Source organism: Lissotriton vulgaris, chromosome 1_2 (genome assembly GCF_964263255.1).
Source record: "Lissotriton vulgaris chromosome 1_2, aLisVul1.2, whole genome shotgun sequence".
In the NCBI taxonomy this organism is placed as follows: Eukaryota; Metazoa; Chordata; class Amphibia; order Caudata; family Salamandridae; genus Lissotriton; species Lissotriton vulgaris.
In genome coordinates, this window is record NC_141686.1 from 87143595 (window position 1) to 87163768 (window position 20174).

Consider the following 20174-nt stretch of genomic DNA (forward strand, 5'->3'; position numbering starts at 1 on the left):
TCAACACCCTCTGAAAGACTTTCAAGTGGATCTGCCCTGAGTCAAGGAAGACAGTTGCCCACACACTCATCACCAGCAGACTGGACTATGGAAACGCGCTCTACACCAGCACGAACAAGCCCCTACTCTGCAAACTCCAGACGATACAGAACACCGCCGCTAGACTTGTACTCAGCATTTCCTGGCATGAACACATCAGCCATCACCTATGAAGACTCCACTGGCTCCCTGTGGAGAAAAGAATCAGCATCAAAATCCTGACCCATGCCTACAAATGCCTGCACAACACCGGACCCGAATACCTCAACAACAGAATCAACTTCCATGTACCCAAAAGGAACCTCAGATCTTCCAACCTCGCACTGGCTGAAACCCTGCGCATCCACAGAGCCAGAGCAGGCGGAGCATCCTTCTCCCACATTGAAGCTAAGACCTGGAACGAGCTCCTGGCAGACATCAAATGCGCCCCCTCCCTGAACACCTTCAGGAAGACTCTCAAGACCTGGCTCTTTGGTTAAACAGATCTGCTGGACTCCCCCCCCCCCACCCCTCAGTGCCTTGAGACCCCTACGGGTGAGTATCGCACTTAAAATACCCCCGATTGAAGCAATACAGGAAGTGAAAAGAATACATGAAATGAATAGATGGAGGCGTGTGAATGGTACAGTATGTTTCCCTAAAGAATACATGAAATGAATAGATGGAGGCGTGTGAATGGTACAGTATGTTTCCCTCTAGGTGTCAACAAGAAGGACATGATTTTTTTTTTTTTTTTTTTGTGTAAGACCTTTATTAACATAAAGTAGAATACACAGCATGAGCCTACAACCCGGAGGCCGGCTCGCCACTTTACTTTGTGCGTGTAGTGCAATCGTATGGAGACAGAAAATCAACATGTGACCGACAGTTAAAACAGTTCTGTACGTTCCAAGCAGGGTCGTATTGTACAATCGACATGAGTCTTACATTTTATAATTTTATCAACCAAACTTCAACTTCCCTCAACTTAAGACCACTCATTGCTCTCATACATTTCCTATACAGTGAGCAAAACAATGTTTCGGAAATTCCCCAGGTAGCCTTCGGGCGTCGCAACTATCCCAGCAATTTTTGCAATCTAGTGTCACACGTACATCAATTAATCCTCCCCAGTGTCCTGTAGTGAATTCAGGTAGTCCGATAAATAGCACCATACATCTTTAGGCCTCGATTTCGCAGGCAAGTCCTCCTCATATGTTTGAAGTTTATCCCTACAAGTCGACATGTTATGCAGCCATTCTTTTGTAGTCGGCACTCTGCGGCTGTGCCAGCATTGCGCCACCTGCCTTTTGGCCAAAAGTAGTGCGATAGCACAGAATTTACGTTTCAGCGCTTTGAATTGGGGTACAATACCAAGCAGACAGATCTGTGGTGTGCAGTGTACCTCAGCTTCTAACATGACCGAGAGCGCGGCTGTGACCTCCTCCCAGTAATTCGCCACTTTTTCACATTTCCATGCTAAATGTACGAAGTCTGCCCCATCCCTGGTGCAGCGCTTACATTTGTCGTCCTCTTGGAGCCCATATCTGCGCATTTTCACCGGTGTGTAATAGCTTTGGTGAATGAACTTAAAATGAATAATTCTCAGGTTCCCGTTTGGTGTTAGTATCTGTGTCAGTGCGCATGAATTGTACCATTCCGCCTCTGTTAGTGGCGTGTCTAGTAGTGCATCCCATCTTTCCTTCGCTTTAAGTGTGTGGCCTGCTATTTCGGATTGTGCAGCAGTGTACAGTCTAGATACCAAGTGAGACAGATCGCTCGTGGTGATCAGCAGTTGCAATGGTGCTAGAGTTTCCGGCTCCTCAGGGAATGAAGGGTAATGTTCTTTTAATGCCCTTGTAAATCTGTAATATGTGAAGCGGAACATAAGAGTTTGATTTTGAATATAGTCCAGTTTATTAAGTTCTATGAATGTGCCTCCCTGATATACGTCGCCCATTTTGTCGATCCCCGCTCTAGACAGTAGCGACATCCCCACCTTCTCGCTAGTGACTGATAAGGCCTGATGGTGTTGTAGTGGCATGTTAGGTGCATATAACGGGGTTTTGTGAGCCAGTCGCCCTATGGTATTCCATGCCTTGATTGTGGTGTCCACTGTGTTGATGTCCTTCGAGTGAAGCGGAGGTCTCTTGTGTGATAATATCGCAGATAGGGGTACTGGATGGGCATCTCCCTCCTCAATGGCCACGTGTGTGATGTAGGGGACCTCATGGTACCAGTATGCTGCATACTGTGCCTGGGCACATAGGTAATATAGGAGAAAATCAGGCACCCCGAATCCACCTTTTGCTATCGGTAGCGTTAGTGTCTGTAGCTCAATTCGCGCCTGTTTTCCCGCCCAGATCAAGGTTAGTACCAGGGATTTTATGCGTCGAAAGACCTCTCGTGTAGGTGTGATGGGTATGTTGTTGAAAAGGTATAACAATTTGGGCAAGATGTTCATTTTGACGATCGCTATTCTATCAGCTATTGACAATGGCAAATGTATCCAACGACGTACCTTATCATCAAGCTTGGTGAGTATCACGCCATAATTCGCACGCATTACTTCGTCTGGGTCCCTGTGGAACATGACTCCTAGGTAGCGGATCGGTTCCTGCTGCCACGCTAGTGGGTAGTCTATTGCAAAGGGATTGGTGGAATCGGTGAGGGGTATGAGTGAGGATTTCGACCAATTTATCGCCAACCCCGAGTGGCCCCCAAATCGGATGTACTCCCTTAGGAGCGGGTTCAGATGAGTTTCCGGATCCCGAACATAGAGCAACATATCATCAGCGTAAAGCGAAATGTGTAGTGGCCTAGACACAAACTGTAGCGCCGATTCCTTGTAATTTTGACGCACTGTGCACGCCAACGGCTCTAACGCCAGTGCAAAAAGCAGGGGAGATAGGGGGCATCCCTGCCTCGTTCCCCGCCCAATGTCAAACGGGGCTGAGACGTACCCATTGATCCGGACCCTTGCACACGGTTTGGTGTACAGTAAAGAAATCCACTGGACAAATCTTTTAGGAAAACCCATCCTATTAAGGACGGTCAACATATAACGCCATTCGATTGAATCAAATGCTTTGGCGGCGTCAAGCATGACAGCGACAGCTTTGACCGAAGGTTTTAGATAGTGCGCTAAAGCAAACAAGGACCTTGTGTTATGCGAGGTGGATCTTGTGGGAACAAACCCCGCTTGGTCCGGGAGCACTAGGCGTGTCATCAGAGGGGACAATCTGACAGCCAGCAACTTTGCAAGTATTTTCGAGTCCACGTTTATTAGGGATAAGGGTCTGTAAGAGTCGCAGTTTTCCGGATCTTTGGCTGGTTTGAGGAGCGCTATAATCATGGCTTCCCGCAGAGTGGGGGGGAGCATTGATCCTTCAAAGGAGGAGCCATACATGTCCACCAAAATGGGGCAATGATGTCCGCAAATTTCTTGTAAAATTCGGATGTGTACCCGTCCGGGCCCGGTGCCTTACCATTCGGGAGCGAGGCTATCACCTCAGTTACTTCCTCGACCGTGATGGGCCGTGCCAGATATTCCCTATGGGCATCTGAGAGCCAGCCAATCGCTACATCATGAAGGTATTCATAGGTTTCTTCAGTAGTAGCCGTCGGTTGAGATTGATATAGCGTGCTGTAAGAATTTACAAAACATTTGACTATGTCTGCAGAGTGCGTTTGAACTATACCCGCCTCTGACTTGATCCGGAGTATCGCTGGGTGCCCCCTCCCTTCACATATTTTCCTTGCCAATACTCGCCCTGGCCTACCCCCTTCCCCAAAGGCCCTGGCTGCATGTTTGCGATCTAGATACTTGGTTTCCGACGTCAAGAAATCAGCATGTTCTGTGTGTAAGTCGCGCAATTTGGGAAGTAATGATATGTCCTGTGTGTTTTCATATTGTAATTCCAGGTCTCTCATCAGACTTTCGCAGCGGCGTATCTGGCTTCTGATATCTTTGAGTACCCCTATGGTAGTGCTAATGCAGACGCCCCTGACCGTGGCCTTAAAGGCTTCCCAGAGAAGACAAGGGTCGTCAGTAGTTTGAGAGTTGTTAGCGAAGTAGTCCTTGACCGCCCTTGTCAGGGTGTCGACGTATATAGGGTCCGTGAGGGCCTGTGAGTTAAAGCGCCACTGGAAGGGGGGGGGGGTGCGTAGTGTGGGATGTCCAGTTGTATTAGAACCGGGTTGTGATCCGACAATGTGCGCGGCAGCACCTGTACCTTACGTGCCCATAGTGCAATATCCTTGGAGCCTAGCCAGTAGTCCAGTCTGGACCAACTATTGTGTGATGCGGTGATATGGGTGGCGCCAGGATCGTTAGTGTGTTGTAGTCTCCAGATATCCGCTAATGCTAGATCGCTCATCATGTGACCTATCATAAGCCTTGCCTGCTTGTGCTGCTCGACTGATTGGGGGGATCGGTCCAGTCCGTCCTGTAACTTCACGTTCCAGTCCCCCCCGCACAAGATGTGTGCGCCAGTGTGGTTCTGTAAGTGTCCCCAGACTTCACGATAGAAGTCCGGTGCGTCAGTATTCGGGCCATATATGTTGAGAAAGGTTATATGTTGCCCCCTTAGTTTGCCCGACACTAGTATATATCTGCCAGCTGGGTCTCGTGTCACATGTCCCTCTTCGAAGTGTACCCCTTTCTTGACCAATATTAGCACCCCCCAGGAATAAGAGGAGTATGAGGCCCTGTAAGACGATCCCGCCCATCTAAATCCCAGTGTAGCATGAGTTTGCGGAGCCAGGTGCGTTTCCTGCAGAAATGCAATGTCAATATTCCACCTGGTGAGACTGGCAAATACTTGTCTAATTTTCTGTGGGCGGGAGAACCCCCGTATATTCCATGTAAGGACGTTTAGTTCGTTTCTGCTTACATTCCTAGAACCTGGCGTACCCATTCGATACTATACCATACAGTTCTGCGCCCGCAGGCAATCCGGCCTTATCCCGACCCCCTCCAGTACCATGCTCTCCACATGTTCTCACCCACCCCAACAAGGTAGTTACGTATAATGCATAGATTTGCAATGTTTCCGGTCGTTGTAAACAGTCGAACATCCCCCCCCCCAAAACCCTCCCACTCCAGCAACCCCAACCTGCCGAAGCCTCACCCTCACAGAGCACAACTCCCTCAACCATTGAACCAACAACTTGGTGCTCATAGCAAAACTCGTGTAGGGTAGTACCCTTTTGGAGGTCCGCTAGTGGCACAACACTCCACCCGATGTACAGGTGCAGGCGACATTTACCAGAATTAAACAGATTCGCAATGTATGTGATCATTAATCCACAATTCCATTTTCCCATTACCAACCCTCAATTGGTTGCAGTCAGTGAAGCTGTCCCTGACCCAACGCTCACATCGGCAGCCTTGTAAACAGTTTGATGCGTCTGCAGGCCCACGTACCCAGAGGGGAAAGCGTGGCAACAAGGTCCAGTCATGGGTATCAGTTATAGTTCAGAGCAGGAGTTAATTCCAGTCCTTGATGTCCCAGCCCCCCCCCACCTGCTCAACGCCCAGTGTCAAAGGCGAACGCCCATACCTCACCTCTAGCAGATACTCATCTGGCCGCATCGCCCAGCTCAGCCTAGGATGATCATGCAGTAGTCCACTGTAGCCATCTGAATAGCAGCACTCTCCGCTGTTTTTGGATGTACGCCTCCCGCCGTATCATTCCGAGTCTCTATTCTGATCGTTGTGAGATTCAGACCTCGCCTCCCGCTGTGCTTTCTTAACAAAGTCAAGGGCCGCTTTGGGTGTCGCCAACACAATCGCTTGTTCCTTCCACACCACTCGAAGACGGGCAGGATATAACATAGAGTACACAATGTTTAACTCACGCAGCTTAGCCTTTACTGTCGCGTATTCTCTACGTGCTTGCTGCACAGCAACCGTGTGGTCAGGGTAAAACTCCAAAGTGTTGCCTTGGTGGGTGATTTTGCCTTTCTCCCTTGCAAGCCTGAGAATCGCGTCCCTGTCACGATAGTTGAGGATCCGCGCCACAATCGGTCTGGGTGTTGCACCGGGCGGGGGTTTGGGGCCCAGCGACCTATGGGCTCTTTCCACAATGAAGATCTGCGACAGGGCGTCCGTCCCAAAGATATCCTTACACAGGCCCTCTACATAGTGTTCCATACGACCTGTGTTGGTCGATTCCGGCAGGCCTATGATGCGCACGTTGTTTCGTCTTGAGCGCGCTTCCAAATCCTCCTCCTTCGCTTTTATCACCTCCAGAATCCGTTCCATGCCTGCGCATTTTGTGGTGGACGTTCGCGCCTCATCCTCGACAGCCGAGATTCTAGTTTCCGCTTCATCTAGCCGTTCACCATGCTTTTCTTGTCGCGCCGCCATGCCATCCATCCTGCACGTCAAGTTGTCCAACTTGCCATTGATATCTTGCAAATTTGATTGAATAGCCAATAGTATCTTCTCCATGTTTGTGGTCGGCGGTGATTCTGAAGATCCCCCGGGTTCCGTCGTATCTTCTGTAGGTTTTGTCGCTCTCCTGTTGTCGAAGGAAAGTTTCGACTGCTGCTTATCCGGTTTCCCCATGGCGGCGGTCGGTGACTGTATTTTCTTCAGCGCGGGTCCAGACGCCCTCGTTATTCTGACCGTTGTCGCCGTGGTTCCTAGGCAGTGGTAGCCCGCATCCGAAATGGTCACTATCGGTTGTGTTTCGCCAGTATGTGAGGGTTTTGAATGCTATGCGGCCAGTGGTAGTCCATCCGCAGTCCAATGCAGTGTGGAGGGACGCAGCCGCATCCGTGGGGGGCCCCTCACCTCCACTAGGCTAATAAACTGCCGTTCGTGTGTTTTCCCGCTTCTGCTGGCTCTCTGCGGAGTGGGAACCCCCTTCACAAGGTGTAAGGACAGGCGGGAACAGGACGCCGGCGTTGTGTCGCCTCCATGCACTCAATCCACAAGTCAGGGCGCCCTATAATCCCCCTCCGTAATCCGCTGGTCTGTTTGTTCGGAAAGCACTGTACTAGCCCGCTTTCGTTAGAACGTAGCGCCCGCCATTCCTGCAAGCGGCACCGCCATATTGTCAGGCACCCGGCCGGAGATACGATCAACTCCGCCGGCGTTCCCGAGGACAGGAGCAGCACTAATTGTCACCGCTGAACTGGGCAGCATGCGCTCACCTTCGGGCTACGGTTTCTGGGCTATCCTGGCAGTCCGCCGCCAACTCCGCACTGTGCACCCAGGTTATGTCACAATCCGGTGGCCATCTTGTCAGGCAGTCCCGTTCCTCCGCGGTTAATGCAATATCGTTCTGCACGGCGGGAGTGGGCACCGCATCGGTCCGGGTCAGTTTCTGCACCACACCTTCCCACACATGTTGGTATTCGCGTTGCGTGGGTTTGGTGAGTTTTTAGTGCCAGTGGATCACATCGTGAGTGATCGCCCGGCGGAGCTGCATTTCAGGCAGCCATTCCGCTGTGCGCCCCCTAGCGCCTCTCACAAGAAGGACATGATTGCTTTAAAAAATGTAAATGAATAACTTCCAATAGTGCCATCTGGTATTTTGTTACAAGGAATAAAAATAGGAATTCCCCGAATTTTGCAGAGATGCCCGTGAGAGCCACAGAGGTATGACTGCAACAAAAAAGTTTTTGCATGACAAATTAAGGTTTCCAGTGGATAGATAATCGAGTTGAGGAGATTGTGCAAGCATGCCACTTAAGCCATGCACGGTAAAAAGAACATTTCCAGAAGAACTCAAAATTTCTGCATTACCCATGGCAGTTTGAACAATGTTAGCAGCAGATTATTTAAACCCTTGGACTTAGGCCAATATTTATTTATTGTTTATTCTAAGCTTCCCTTAGTTAAACATGTGGGCCCAGATGTACGACCATTCCGTTTTGCGGGTCGCAAATTGCGATTTTTTGCGACTTGCAATTTGCAACTCACAAAACAGATTGTACTAATGTGTCTCAGATACATTTAGTGATTCCCAATGGGGTCGCAAATGACCTACCTTATCAATATTCATGAGGCAGGTGGAAATGTTATACCCATTGAAAATGGGCTACAATCACAGGGATGGTGGCCTGTCGGGGACAGCAGACCACCATGTCTGTGTTTTGCTTTTTAAATAAAGCAGCAGTTTCTTTTTCAAAGGCAGCACATTTTCCTTAAATGGTATGCATTTTAAAGAGAAAAATGAAAAGTTTTCTTTACATTTTTTGAGGGCAAGCAGTGGTTTGTGCGACCACTGCCTGCTCTTAAAAAATATTTTAGCTGCCAAACACAAATGAGAAGGTGTCCCGTAGGGACCCCCTCCTGTTTGCGACTGGCTTACCACCAATTTGAAATTGGTGGTAACTGCATTTGTTTTGAGACCGCATTTGCACTCGCAAAACAATCAGACATCCCCCTGCGACTCGCTATTAGGAAGGGTGGCCCTTGGCACGTCTCTTCCTAATAGTGACTTGCAAACTGTATTTTGCGAGTTGGTAATAGGTTACCAACTCGCAAAATAGGGTTTGTACATGCTAAAACCCTTTTTAGCTGTTGCAAACAGCCCAATTTTTGGTTTCCCACAGTTAAAAAAAGTCGTACATCTGGCCCGTGATATTCACTTCTGCGTCTACCATACTTCTGATTTTGTCTGATGTTTTTTCGAATTAGGGAATCCCAGATATTTGAAAAACTGATAATGTCCCACCACCTAATGAATTAAACATTTTTAAAAAGCAAATGGGATCGTAAAAGGTTTATGAGCCTGATGAAAACGGCTCAGAGAGCTAAATTAGCACAACTGGTATGTAATCAAGTGCTATCTCAGGCGTTGAAAGACTATAGAGATGCTTCTCATGATTCAATGGGAAAATCATCTCTGAAGGACAACAAGAGTTAAGAGGAAGCCTCATGATGTATTGAACATTATTAACTGAAAGATTATTTATTGCATTTTTGATATAGTTACTTCTGAATCATTTCGTGTTTTTTTATACATGGTGTAGTGTGGGTTTTTCTACACTGTTTTTTTTGTTTCCTTTATAAATGGGGATAATGTGTTATCGTAATACATAGACACAGCCAGAATGATATGTCCCCATTAACGGTTACATTACTCAGCCTAAAATGTTCTGTAATTTGCTGTAGATAGTTCATTGGTCAGATAGAGAGCAGCTCGGCTATGTGGAGAAGTAAGGATTTACTTGCTCAATACTTGTAGATTTGTCCGGCATTAAAATGCTACGGCGCTATGAATTTCATTACACGACCGGAGGCTACCATTATGCAATAACCTTTCATTGCTGCCCCGACATGTAGTCCTTTACAGAACATAAAATACATCATAAACAAAACATTTCAATTTTAGAGCTTTTAGGACAGCATATAACTTCATGTCACTAAGTATAGTTTTCTTTTTTATTCTCTGCTCTTTAACCAAATAGGTACTATGCCATTAACCAACATTTTAAAATGCGGGCCATTTTCACCTGGGCTGAAAGCCCCGTTTTGTTTAAACTCGCTCTGCACGTGTACATCGTAAAGCAGTCACAAACTCAGACTCACTTAAATGGCCACCGTTTTGTCAAGTGAACCAGCAGGGAGATTGTTTTGACGGTTTTAGAGGTCATGTACACACAAAAAATGTTTAATATTTGACAAAGCATATCTATATCTTCCTCACTATGCCTGATGAGAATGCTACCCAGGGCACCCCTAACCCTATTATAAGTGAGGATCTTTTTAGGAAGTATTTTGACAGGGAGCGAAAATCTTCCCGTAGGAGGCAGTGAAAGCCGCATTTGCGAAAAGAGAAAGGAATTCAACCTGTGAAGAGGATTTTTTCTCTTTTTCAGAGGAGGAGACCCCTTCATTAGTCAAGAAAGGAGGTAAGGGAATTAAAAAGTCTAATGGCATATGCATCAAGCATTTTTGCCTTCGCAAACGGGGAAATGCTTTTCCGATGCAGCAAACCCTAATTTGCGATTCAGTAACCTGTTACCAAATCACAAAATAGGTTTGCAATTTGGTATTTGGAAGGGGCGTATTTAGGGCGTCCCTTCCAAATACCGAATCCTAACGGTATGCATGAATGTTTTGTGACTGTGAATGCGGTCGCAAAATATTTGCATATTACCACCTACTTCAAGTAGGTGGTCACCCATTTGCAAATGGGAAGGGGTCCGCAAGGGACCCCTTACCCTTTGTCAATGGTTGTAAAAGCATTTTTAAGAGCAGGCAGTGGTCCCACGGACCACTGCCTGGTCTTAAAAAATGATAAGAAAACTTTTCATTTTACTGCTTGTAAAGCATCTCGTTTTCCTTTAAGGAAAACGGGCTGCTTTATAAAAAAAAGATTGCTTTATTTAAAAGCAATCTCTGACATGGTGGTCTGCTGACCTCAGCAGGCCACTATCCCCGTGATTTTTGCGATTCCTAGGGGTCACAAATTGCGATCTACTTTATTAATATTAATGCAGCAGAGGGATTTCCGACCCCCGAGGACTCATTGTCTGAAACTCTTTGAGTTTAATGCATTGTAAATTGCGATTACCTAATTGCGATTCTCAGGAATTTGCTATTAGATATTCACAATTTACAATGTTGATGCATGTAGCCCTAAACACCTTACAAGTGAGGAACACACATTGAGTAGCCTGAGCGCTACAAAAGACCAAGGTGTCCATGGCGGCACAATAAGCAGGAGTGTCCATGTTGGTGCAATTGATATAGGTGTCCCTCACGGCACAGATAGAATGAGGGCCCTCATGGCACAAGAGACCGCAGTATTACTACTGATGATGATTACTCATTTGAAAGTGAGGTAGAGGAAAAGGTGGACGAGTATGTCTTCGATCCTCAGGAAACGTTGGGAGAAAGATTTCCTCAATGACGATTTGGACCAGCATTCAACGCTGAAGGCTATCAAGGACCCCTTGGGTGTGGAAATGTTCAACCCTACCCACATGAAGGACTCAAGGTGCTTGGACTGATCCATAGACTGATGGTCTATGGATTGCATGACCTCCTTCATTAAATTCTGGATCCACAAGTCTCTCGATAAGGAGACATGGAATTTGATGAAAACTGAATGTCCCCTCTGGTCTCCTACAGGTAGAGGCTCTGAACCTGCACAAGAGGGCATGCTGTCCCCTGCCACACGTCTTGGTTGTTGGCAGGGCTGAGATCTGACAGTACTGGTCCAAGAACAATGCCCACAAGCACCTGCTCACACCTTATTATTTGGAGTTGAACTAAATGAACTGTCCAGAAGGCTTCACTCAAACAGACACCCTGGAACATTAGCAGCATCTAATCAGGAAACAATAGACCATAGCCGTCATGGAATCAGTTACCTTACTGCCCCTGGAGCATCCTCTGTTTCTGGAGGATTTAGACTGTCAGCTTCCTCAGAAGCCTTCAAGAGTGCTCTCTTGAACCGTGCCGTGCAGATGCAGTAGACACACAGCTCCCAGTATCCACACTTACACACTCCCCATAAGAGAGCATGGCCCTGTTAGCATGTCCGCATCAGTCAGCTTCTCCCGTAGGCACTTTAAAGTCTGTAAAGGATTCCTGCTTTTACTGAGAGTGTAAAACAGATATCCCAATAATATGGATTTTACCCTGTGTTTTCAAGCCTGAAAACATGGGTTTACTGGATTTACAGGTGGTAAATACATTATAAAGCAATTCTAATCTCTTATTTACCAATACATATGTTCATAAATGGTCTCTCTCCTGCTTGATTCAATCTGAGCATCATAAAACCCAAGCCACAAAAATGAAGACCCTTCTCCACTCTGATAACTATGGGCCAGATGTATGAAGCTCAAATGGGTTCGCAAACGCAAAAATACGCAGAATTTCGGCGTTTGCGAACTCATTTGAGCAAAATGTTATGTATGTAGCAAATTTCAGTGCAAAATAAGGAATCACAAATTTGCGATTCCTTATTTTGCGATTGCATGTAAGGAATCGCAAAATTTGCGATTCCTTAAATGCAATGTATGATGCAAAACAAAATTGCTAATTGTCCCTAAGGAATTGCAAATTACCACCAACTTCAAGTTGGTGTTAATTTGCGAATTTCTTGAAAAATGCCAATTTTTGCATTTTTCAAAGTGCCATGTGATGCACATACATGCCCTTAGGGCATGTATGTGCACCACATGTGCACCCATGCTTATTTCAGGGGTGCAACAGGGTGTCCTTCGGACACCCTTGCACCCTTGAAATTTTTCTCACTTTGCGATTAGCAAATTGCGAATCGCAAATTGAGAATAATTTCCGATTCATTCCTATGGGCCTCCTGGCCCATAGAAATGAATGGGAAATTATTCCTTAATTGAGAATAGCAATTTGCTAATCGCAATTAAGGAATTTTAAGAAATCGCTAAAAAATTATGAATTTCTACATACATACCATTTTGCAATTCTCAAATAGCGATTCCTTAAAAATCGCTAAATTGAGAATCGCAAAAGTGTATCTTGATACATCTGGCCCTATATCATCAAGAAATTACTAACAATAGGTTTGGGATTGAGCTGCAGTAAAAACAGCTTCCAGTAGCCATAGCGGGCATTGAACAAATGCTAGGGCTGCATGAATGTATGTTATCACTGGTGCTCTAGGAATGTGAGGTGGGTGAGACACAAGGAGTCCTAACAGGGTGATTCCACACATGCAACAGCGTATGTGCAATAGAAAGGTGAATTTGGTAGTTACCACATGTTCAGGACTAGAATATATACGCTATCACATGTCCTATCAAACACTGGTGTGACTTCAAGTGCCTTGCGCAGTATTGAGCTTGCAATGGGATGTAAAACAGAGCAGCATTCCTTTCTATGTGAGGCAAGATCATTTACAGGCACATGCATCAAAGCATTTTGCGATCGCAAACGGTGCGAATCGCAAAAATCGGTTGTTTGCGATCGCAAAAATTGCTCTTGGAATGCATGAAACAAGAAGCCCCTCGCAATTTTAAGAAATCGCAAAATTAGCGATTTCTTACATTGCAATGCAAGAAAGTAAAAAGATTAGCGATTTTGAGAATAAGAATCGCAATTTACCATCATTTGTAAGGTGATGGTAAATTGCGATTTTCTTGAAGTGCATTTTTCAAAGTCCCATGTTACGCAAACACATGCCCCTAGGGCATGTGTGTGCGTAACATGGGTGCACATATCAATTTCAGGGGTGCAACAGGGTGTCCTTTGGACACCCCTGCACCCTTGAAATCGCATTCTCCATTTGCGAATCGCTAATTGCGATTCGCAACATGAGAATGTCTTCCCATTCATTCCTATGGGCCTCCAGGCCCATAGGAATGAATGGGGAGGGATTCCTTAATTGCGACTTGCAATTTGCGATTCGCAATTAAGGAATGTTTAGAAATCGCAAATTTTTCAGCGATTTCTACATGCATAGGCATTTGCGATTTCTTAATTGCGATTCCTTAAAAATCGCAATTAAGAAATCGCAAATGACTACAATGATGCATGTACCTGTTAGTGATTACAAGCCTTCAGTATGTGAGATAGAAATCTCTTCTAATAGGTGTGGAACCACATCTCAGCAACCACTACCAGAAACTCAATGATTGCTGTTTCAGTTACTACAAATACTGGCCCGACTCCCAACAAGGGTAGTTGGAGATATTTCTAGCAGTCAATTAGCGCAAACATATAGATTTAGATAGTGCAAGAAATGCGTCATGTTCCTGGTAGGTTGAGCACTAAAGCATGCTTTCAGTGAGAAGGCGTAGGTTAGGGTCTGCCTTGAGAGAAAGAGAAGGGGTCTCTTACTTTTGACAGTTTCCACAATCAATGAGCCCGTTGGCCTCCCTGATGGATGTATCATGGACGAAGACAGGATATTCGGTGTCACATGGCTGCAACGTGTCATGCTTCTTGTGCTTGTGAGCTGTGAGTGCAAAGAAAACATGTGAGGCATTTGTGCAAAAAGTAAAATAGGCTTATAAAATAGATGACAGAAGACACTGAGGCCCTGAGGGAAAAATCGAGTTATGCATAAGACAATTTCGAAAGAGACTCACTTGGTTGCGAAGTAAGAAGATAGAGAGCGATATGCAGTAAGAAAAACAGAATGCAAGGAAAGAGAAATGTGTAGGGAAAGAAGCATGGTAAAATTTGTTTAGGGAGTTAATCACACAAATGCAGAGATGGACAAAGTGTGAAGGAATTAGATCAGGAGACAAAGAATTGAAGAAAGCCAAACTAGATAGAAATATATCATATTCCAACAGAAGAGCATAAGGTAAGGCAGAAATGAAAGGACATGAGCCCCAAAAGAAAACATTGAAGGAATCTTCACATCTGTAGATGAAATGGGGATTAGAACAAATTAGTGATATAAGTTTGATGCATCTGCTGATATTGAACTGCAGGATTAGTCAGCCGGTTAACTAGTTGTGGAATTGTGAAGGAGAACCTCTTAAGTGGGAGGTATACAAAGGTACTTATATGAGCTATGTCAACTGGAGATAGACCTGAACAGAATGAGGTGTGGTGGGGTCCCTCATTTGTGAGATAGACTTAGATCAAAGGTGATTTGGTCTCCTGAGGTGGAAGACATAGTTTGCCATGAAGTAATAGAATCCTCTAAGTTGAGAGGAGACTTAGACAGGAGGTGATATGGCATACATTAGGTGGCAGATGAATTTAGACAGGAAGTGTTTTGGAATCTTTGATTTGGGAGGTAGACTTAGGCTTAGACTCAAGATGATATGGTGTCCCTTAGGAGGAAAAAGTAGACAGGAAGTGCTTTTGAGCTTCTGTGTTGTAAGGTTATATGATGCCTTTCAGGTGGAAAGTAAAGTTCGGTAGGAGGTAGAACCTGACAGGACACAATGTGATGCCTCTCGGATAAATGGTACCACATCAGATGAGAGGTGGAATCACACAGAAGTTACATGGTGCCTCTGCGTTGGGTGCTATACAAAAATAGACCTTGCTTTCTACTTCTATTGGGGGGGAGGGGTCTTTACAACTACTACGATGAAGGGAAAATGTACAAACTGTGGTATTTATCTGCCAAAGCTGTGTCGCTCGTTCTTATGTTCACAGACGCACCCTCAGCCATAAAATGAAATTGCTTGTGCTAAGCGCCTCCGCCAATACACACAAGCATGCACACTCATTTATTGTCATATACTTACAGCTGTGGAAGAACGACTTGGCTGTAGAGGTCACATAACAAATCACATGATGGGGATGGAGAGGCACATGAACATGTCAGAAGATGGCGGCATGGTGACAATGAGAAGCCCAATGGAGGAGGCGATGAATGAAAAGATGGAGAGAATGAAGAGTGAAATGGTACTGAAAACTTTGTAACATGAAACAAATTTACAATGTATAACTCATCCACAGATAACCACACCATATACATATTAACACAAAGAAAATTCATTGTATTTGCCAAGTGAGTCTCAAACTCAAAAGCACGCATCTCGGTACTGATGGTATAGTATTGCCAGCCTGAGCAATAGACAATGATCATAAACCATTCTATCTTGCTTTATGACGACCATACAGTGGCGGCTTGCAGAGGGAGTGCTGCGGGGCGGTGAGGCGGGGCAGGGGGGAGGGGCTGGGTGGGAGGTAGTGGAGTCGGACATACCACGGCATGGAGTAAGGCAAGTAAATAAATAAATAAAACTATTTACCTTGGGCTCACTGCATCGCCGAGTTGGCGATGCAGCAAGCGCAAGGTATATAGTTGTATTTATTTATTTACTTACCTCAGTCCATTCTGTCGTACGTCTGACTCCACTACCTCCCACCCTGCCCCTCCCCCGCCCCGTAGCACTCTCTCTGCGAGCCGCCACTGTGATCTTATGGTAAACCACACACCTTGAAGTGATATGTGACGATATGCTTTTTATCCAGTGCCAACTCAGAGGAGAATACATCGTTCTTCCGAGATTTGTTTTACCCGGACTCTGCTTTACCAATCGCAGTGGCTAACTTGGCCTCTACTTCACCTGGTGGGAAGTCTAGTTTATCAGTTATAAATAGTTTCTAATAGATACATTAGTGACATGTAGTATTTTTGAATATGCATATCCAATACTAAAGGAAAGTGTATTTCTTACACTAATAAATAGCATTAGAAACCAATAAGTAGATGTAAGATGCAACTGGAATCAATTTTCACCCTCGTGCTTAATTAGATTCCTTAGAACACATTTGTAACGGGATAGCTGGGAATTTCACCCAGTCCTTAAAGTGTGGCTCACACCACAAACATGAATTTCTATTTTTTTATTTTCTAGCCATCTTTCTCTGCACAAAGACCTAGACAATGGCTACAGTATGGCAGAGTACCAGAACTACACTGTGGTTTCTCTCCAGAGTCTCATTCTTGAAATTTCTGTTTATCTAGCACCCACTGATCAGTTGTAAAGGAATTTCTGTTGTGTACTCTATACCACCAACATGTTGGGTCTTCCACCAGAAACACAACACTCGCTTCAGCCAGCAGCATAGGAGGATACGAGCTCAGAGCTCACTTCTCAGACTAAAGCAGACTGAGAAGCTGTGGTTGAAAAAAGTCTTTAAAAGATGCTTATTGGGGAAAATGTCATGGAGACCTTGGCATGCACTGGAGTACAGTCTGAAGCATTCCATGCACTGGTGACAGCTGGTATGGAAGAGATGAGAATCACAATACTAGAGAATAGAGGCGCACTCCTATTTTTTTACTGGGATGAATTGAATGTATTTACATGACAAATTTATCTGGTTGGGGAAATACATTACGCGCGAGTGTTGGCTAACACCGTTACTAAAAGAAACTTAAAGATGCAGAACATTCTGCAAGTAATGCGCACTGTTCCCTTGGAAAGAAGATTATTTCCACAATATTTCTATGATTCTTAAAGTTTTAACACATCGTTAACATTTATTTCAAACTTTACATAAATCCTATGTATGTTACATAGTTCCATATTTCATTCATATTTCATAATAGTTCAAGAGATGAGCACATACTCCAGGATGAGCAGCAGTAGGACTGAGGGGTATGGAGGTACCCAGGATACAAGCCATACTGAGAGGAAAAGGTGTGCAAGGGGCGATTGTAAGAGGGAGGCTGGGAGTTCAGCTCTTGTCAGAACTAAAGAGCGGCGATGAGAGCCTACTAGGCATGTCCACTCAAAAAGCTAATAATATGGCTGGATTGAGTGATACTGATTTCCAACGCATCCAGAACGCATCAGCCAGACTCATACTAGACATCCCGCGTAACGACCATATTTCTGGTCACCTGAAAAACCTCCACTGGCTCCCCGTCAATAAGAGGATAACATTCCACCTCCTAACCCACGCACACAAAGCACTTTACGATCTTGGACCCGAATGCCTCAACACATGACTTTCCTTCCACACCCCCTCCCGCCAGCTATGCTCCTCCAACCAAGCCCTCGCTGCTGTACCTCGTATAAACAAAACCACCATGGGAGGAAGATCCTTCTCCTACCTGGCGGCTAAAACCTGGAACTCACTTCCCATTCACCTTCGCCTCACTCAGAACCACCTAGCATTCAGAAAGCAACTTAAAACCTGGATATTCGACAAGTAATCCCCCACCCTTCTCTTAGCGCCTTGAGACCCTATGGGTATGTAGCGCGCTATATAAATTAATTGAATTGAAATTGAATTGAATTGAGATATGTGTAGAACCAGGACGCTATCTCTTGACGAGATGCTTTTCTTACACCCTACAAGTAAATAAGACAAGAGTAATTTCCACCCACACCACTTCTTCAGACACTAGAAAGTGGGCTCTCTTCCTCCCTTGCAGACATATATAAAAAGAACCAGCCTCCTCATCCGCAACCAGAAATGTTGCCTCGGGGGAAGGGGCTGTAGCGTCGCTGCCCACTCACCATCTGCGACATTGTCCGAGTGCCAGAAACTGCACAAGTTAAACTCCAGCAGGAATCTGTAGAACAACAGCACACAGAGTCATGCATTAGCTGCCAGATGCAAACATCACATGCTTCGGAGAAAAAATTAACATGTATTACATTTTTTAGTAGAACATGATGATTAACATTTTGTAATGTAACATTCTTTTTTATTTGAAGAACATATATAATTTGAAATTTAAGGTAATATTAGAGCCCTTATAAGTAATTATGTAAAACATGTGTTGGCTGACCATTAGCGTTCTAAACATTTATGAATAAGGGAAGATATATACAGTTAAATGTAATCCATTGTATTCTTTTAAGAATTTTTTTTGTCACAGTGCCTCTCTGAAACAGTGTGCCAAGTAGATATCGGTCACCCTGTGGATCTCAATGGAGATCTAGGGGAGAGGAGTTGGTCTAACGGCTAGGGGGGCGGTCGACCTCAAATCTGGGGAACCAGGTTCGAGTCTCGGCAAGGGCGCCCAACATCCTGTGATTCTGGGCAAATCACTTAATCTCCCGGTGACAAAAATAAATGTGTCTTCATGTAACGCAACTGGTGCTCGTCTAAAACGCTCTGATACCTGATACCTTCGGGTCAAGTTTGCGCTACATAAAACTCAGTGAAAATGAAATTATTAAAAATCTCCAGTTCGCCGAAGATGCAGCAGGCTCGGTCCAGGACGCTTCCTGAAGGCGATCACGGGCTGGAGAGGTAAGTTGGGTTCTTGGGAGATTCCTGGACACCGTCGGTTGGCCCACTCAAGCCATGGGGCGTCGGGTGCAGGGATTTTTTTTGAGCTCGTATTCTTCTTACCATCTCCATTCGCGGTCTGGGGTATCCTTCAGGTTGAAGCTACAGGCGTTGGGTTGAAGCTCGAGGTAGGTTGGGGATCACCAGATCCCGGGTCAGGATCTCTGGGGAGACCTCCTTATGGTGTTTGGTCACTCAAACTCAGGCTGCCGGATCAGGTGCGGAGTGGTGCAGAATTGTAGATCCGCCTGTATCCGGATTCTGTGGCTGGAGTTTTTGTTGAGCAAATCCAGTGCTTATGGGAGACAGAGGGGCATATTATCAACAACTAGCGATATTTATAGCTAAATAAGCTTATCAACATTTTTTTTATCGCCGCGCATCACTGGATTTTATTGCAGAGATAACGTGCGATTAGCAACGTTTATCTCCAAAGCGATAAAATATCCGGCGATAGCGGTGAAATGCGTGAATATCGCTGGAAATCCAGCGATATTCAGGCTAATAGGAACTTAGCCTGAATATCCACCTCCCATTGGATATATAGGCTAAGAACTAGTCTGAGCAGGCGTTTTCACCGATATTCACGTCCAGCGCAAATTTTTTTGTCGCTATGCCTGCGTTGATAATAGGCGATAGCGATGTTAGCGGCTACTTTCAGTCGCTAACAGGTTGGGTACGCCCACTTTGCATGTCATTAGCGATAAAAATCACTGACATGCAAAGCGGGCCCCAAACTGCTCGCTATCACCTAAAAGCTGTCGCTAACTGATGTTAGCGACAGCTTGCTAATAGGGCGATGAAATTATCGCCGCTTTGCGGCCGAAAACAGCCGCAAAAGCGGCAATAATTTAATTTCGCCTGCCTTAGTAATATGCCCCAGAGTCTTTAAGATGAGGGCAGGGCAGGTCCTCCGGGCTCTCGGGGGCTACTGGACATGCTGGGATTTCCACTGTGGGCAGGTCGGAGTTGGGACAGGCGAGCAGGGCTGGGACCAAAGAAGTTGGTGTCCTCTTCTTTCTGGGTCAGTACAGGTCTTTGGTCCTTCTACTTTCTTCTTCGAATCTGAGGAGGGAAGGTTCAGGGTTGCCCCTAAATACTAAATTTAGGGGCGTTAAAGGGGTGTGTAGGTCGGGACAAATGGGTCCCTTCCTTGGGGTGGGTACACCCCCTAGTATTTCGCTCTCCAGTTAGAGGGATGCATTAACCTCTCCCTAATTGGCTGGATTCCCTCATCTTCAAGATGGAGGGGACTGAGATGTGTGCTTCACCTCGCCTCCCCACCTGAGGGGTGGGGTTGGCAAAGACGGGCACACCTCTCCTCCTAACTTGGTTTTGCTGCTCATTTTCCTGCCCAAAGTGGGCATCAGAACAAGTAGGAGCCAGTTGCTGGGGGAAGCAAAAGGCAGAGACAACTTACAGAGGTGGCAGGCCTTTGAAGCTTCACCTTTTTGGACCTAGCCCATCCTGAGGC

General features: G+C 45.6%; 1 protein-coding gene across 1 annotated transcript in view; it reads right to left on the minus strand.

Moving 5' to 3' along the window:
- Nucleotides 1–20174, minus strand: part of LOC147733967 (voltage-dependent calcium channel subunit alpha-2/delta-4-like) — a 961982-nt gene that overhangs the window by 57977 nt on the left and 883831 nt on the right. The window contains exons 33-35 of the mRNA XM_086952873.1: nt 17920–17975; nt 15187–15207; nt 13814–13931 (exon numbers count right to left, since the gene is read on the minus strand). Coding sequence (XP_086808999.1) covers nt 13814–13931; nt 15187–15207; nt 17920–17975 — 195 coding nt within the window. The remainder of the gene's footprint in view (nt 1–13813; nt 13932–15186; nt 15208–17919; nt 17976–20174) is intronic.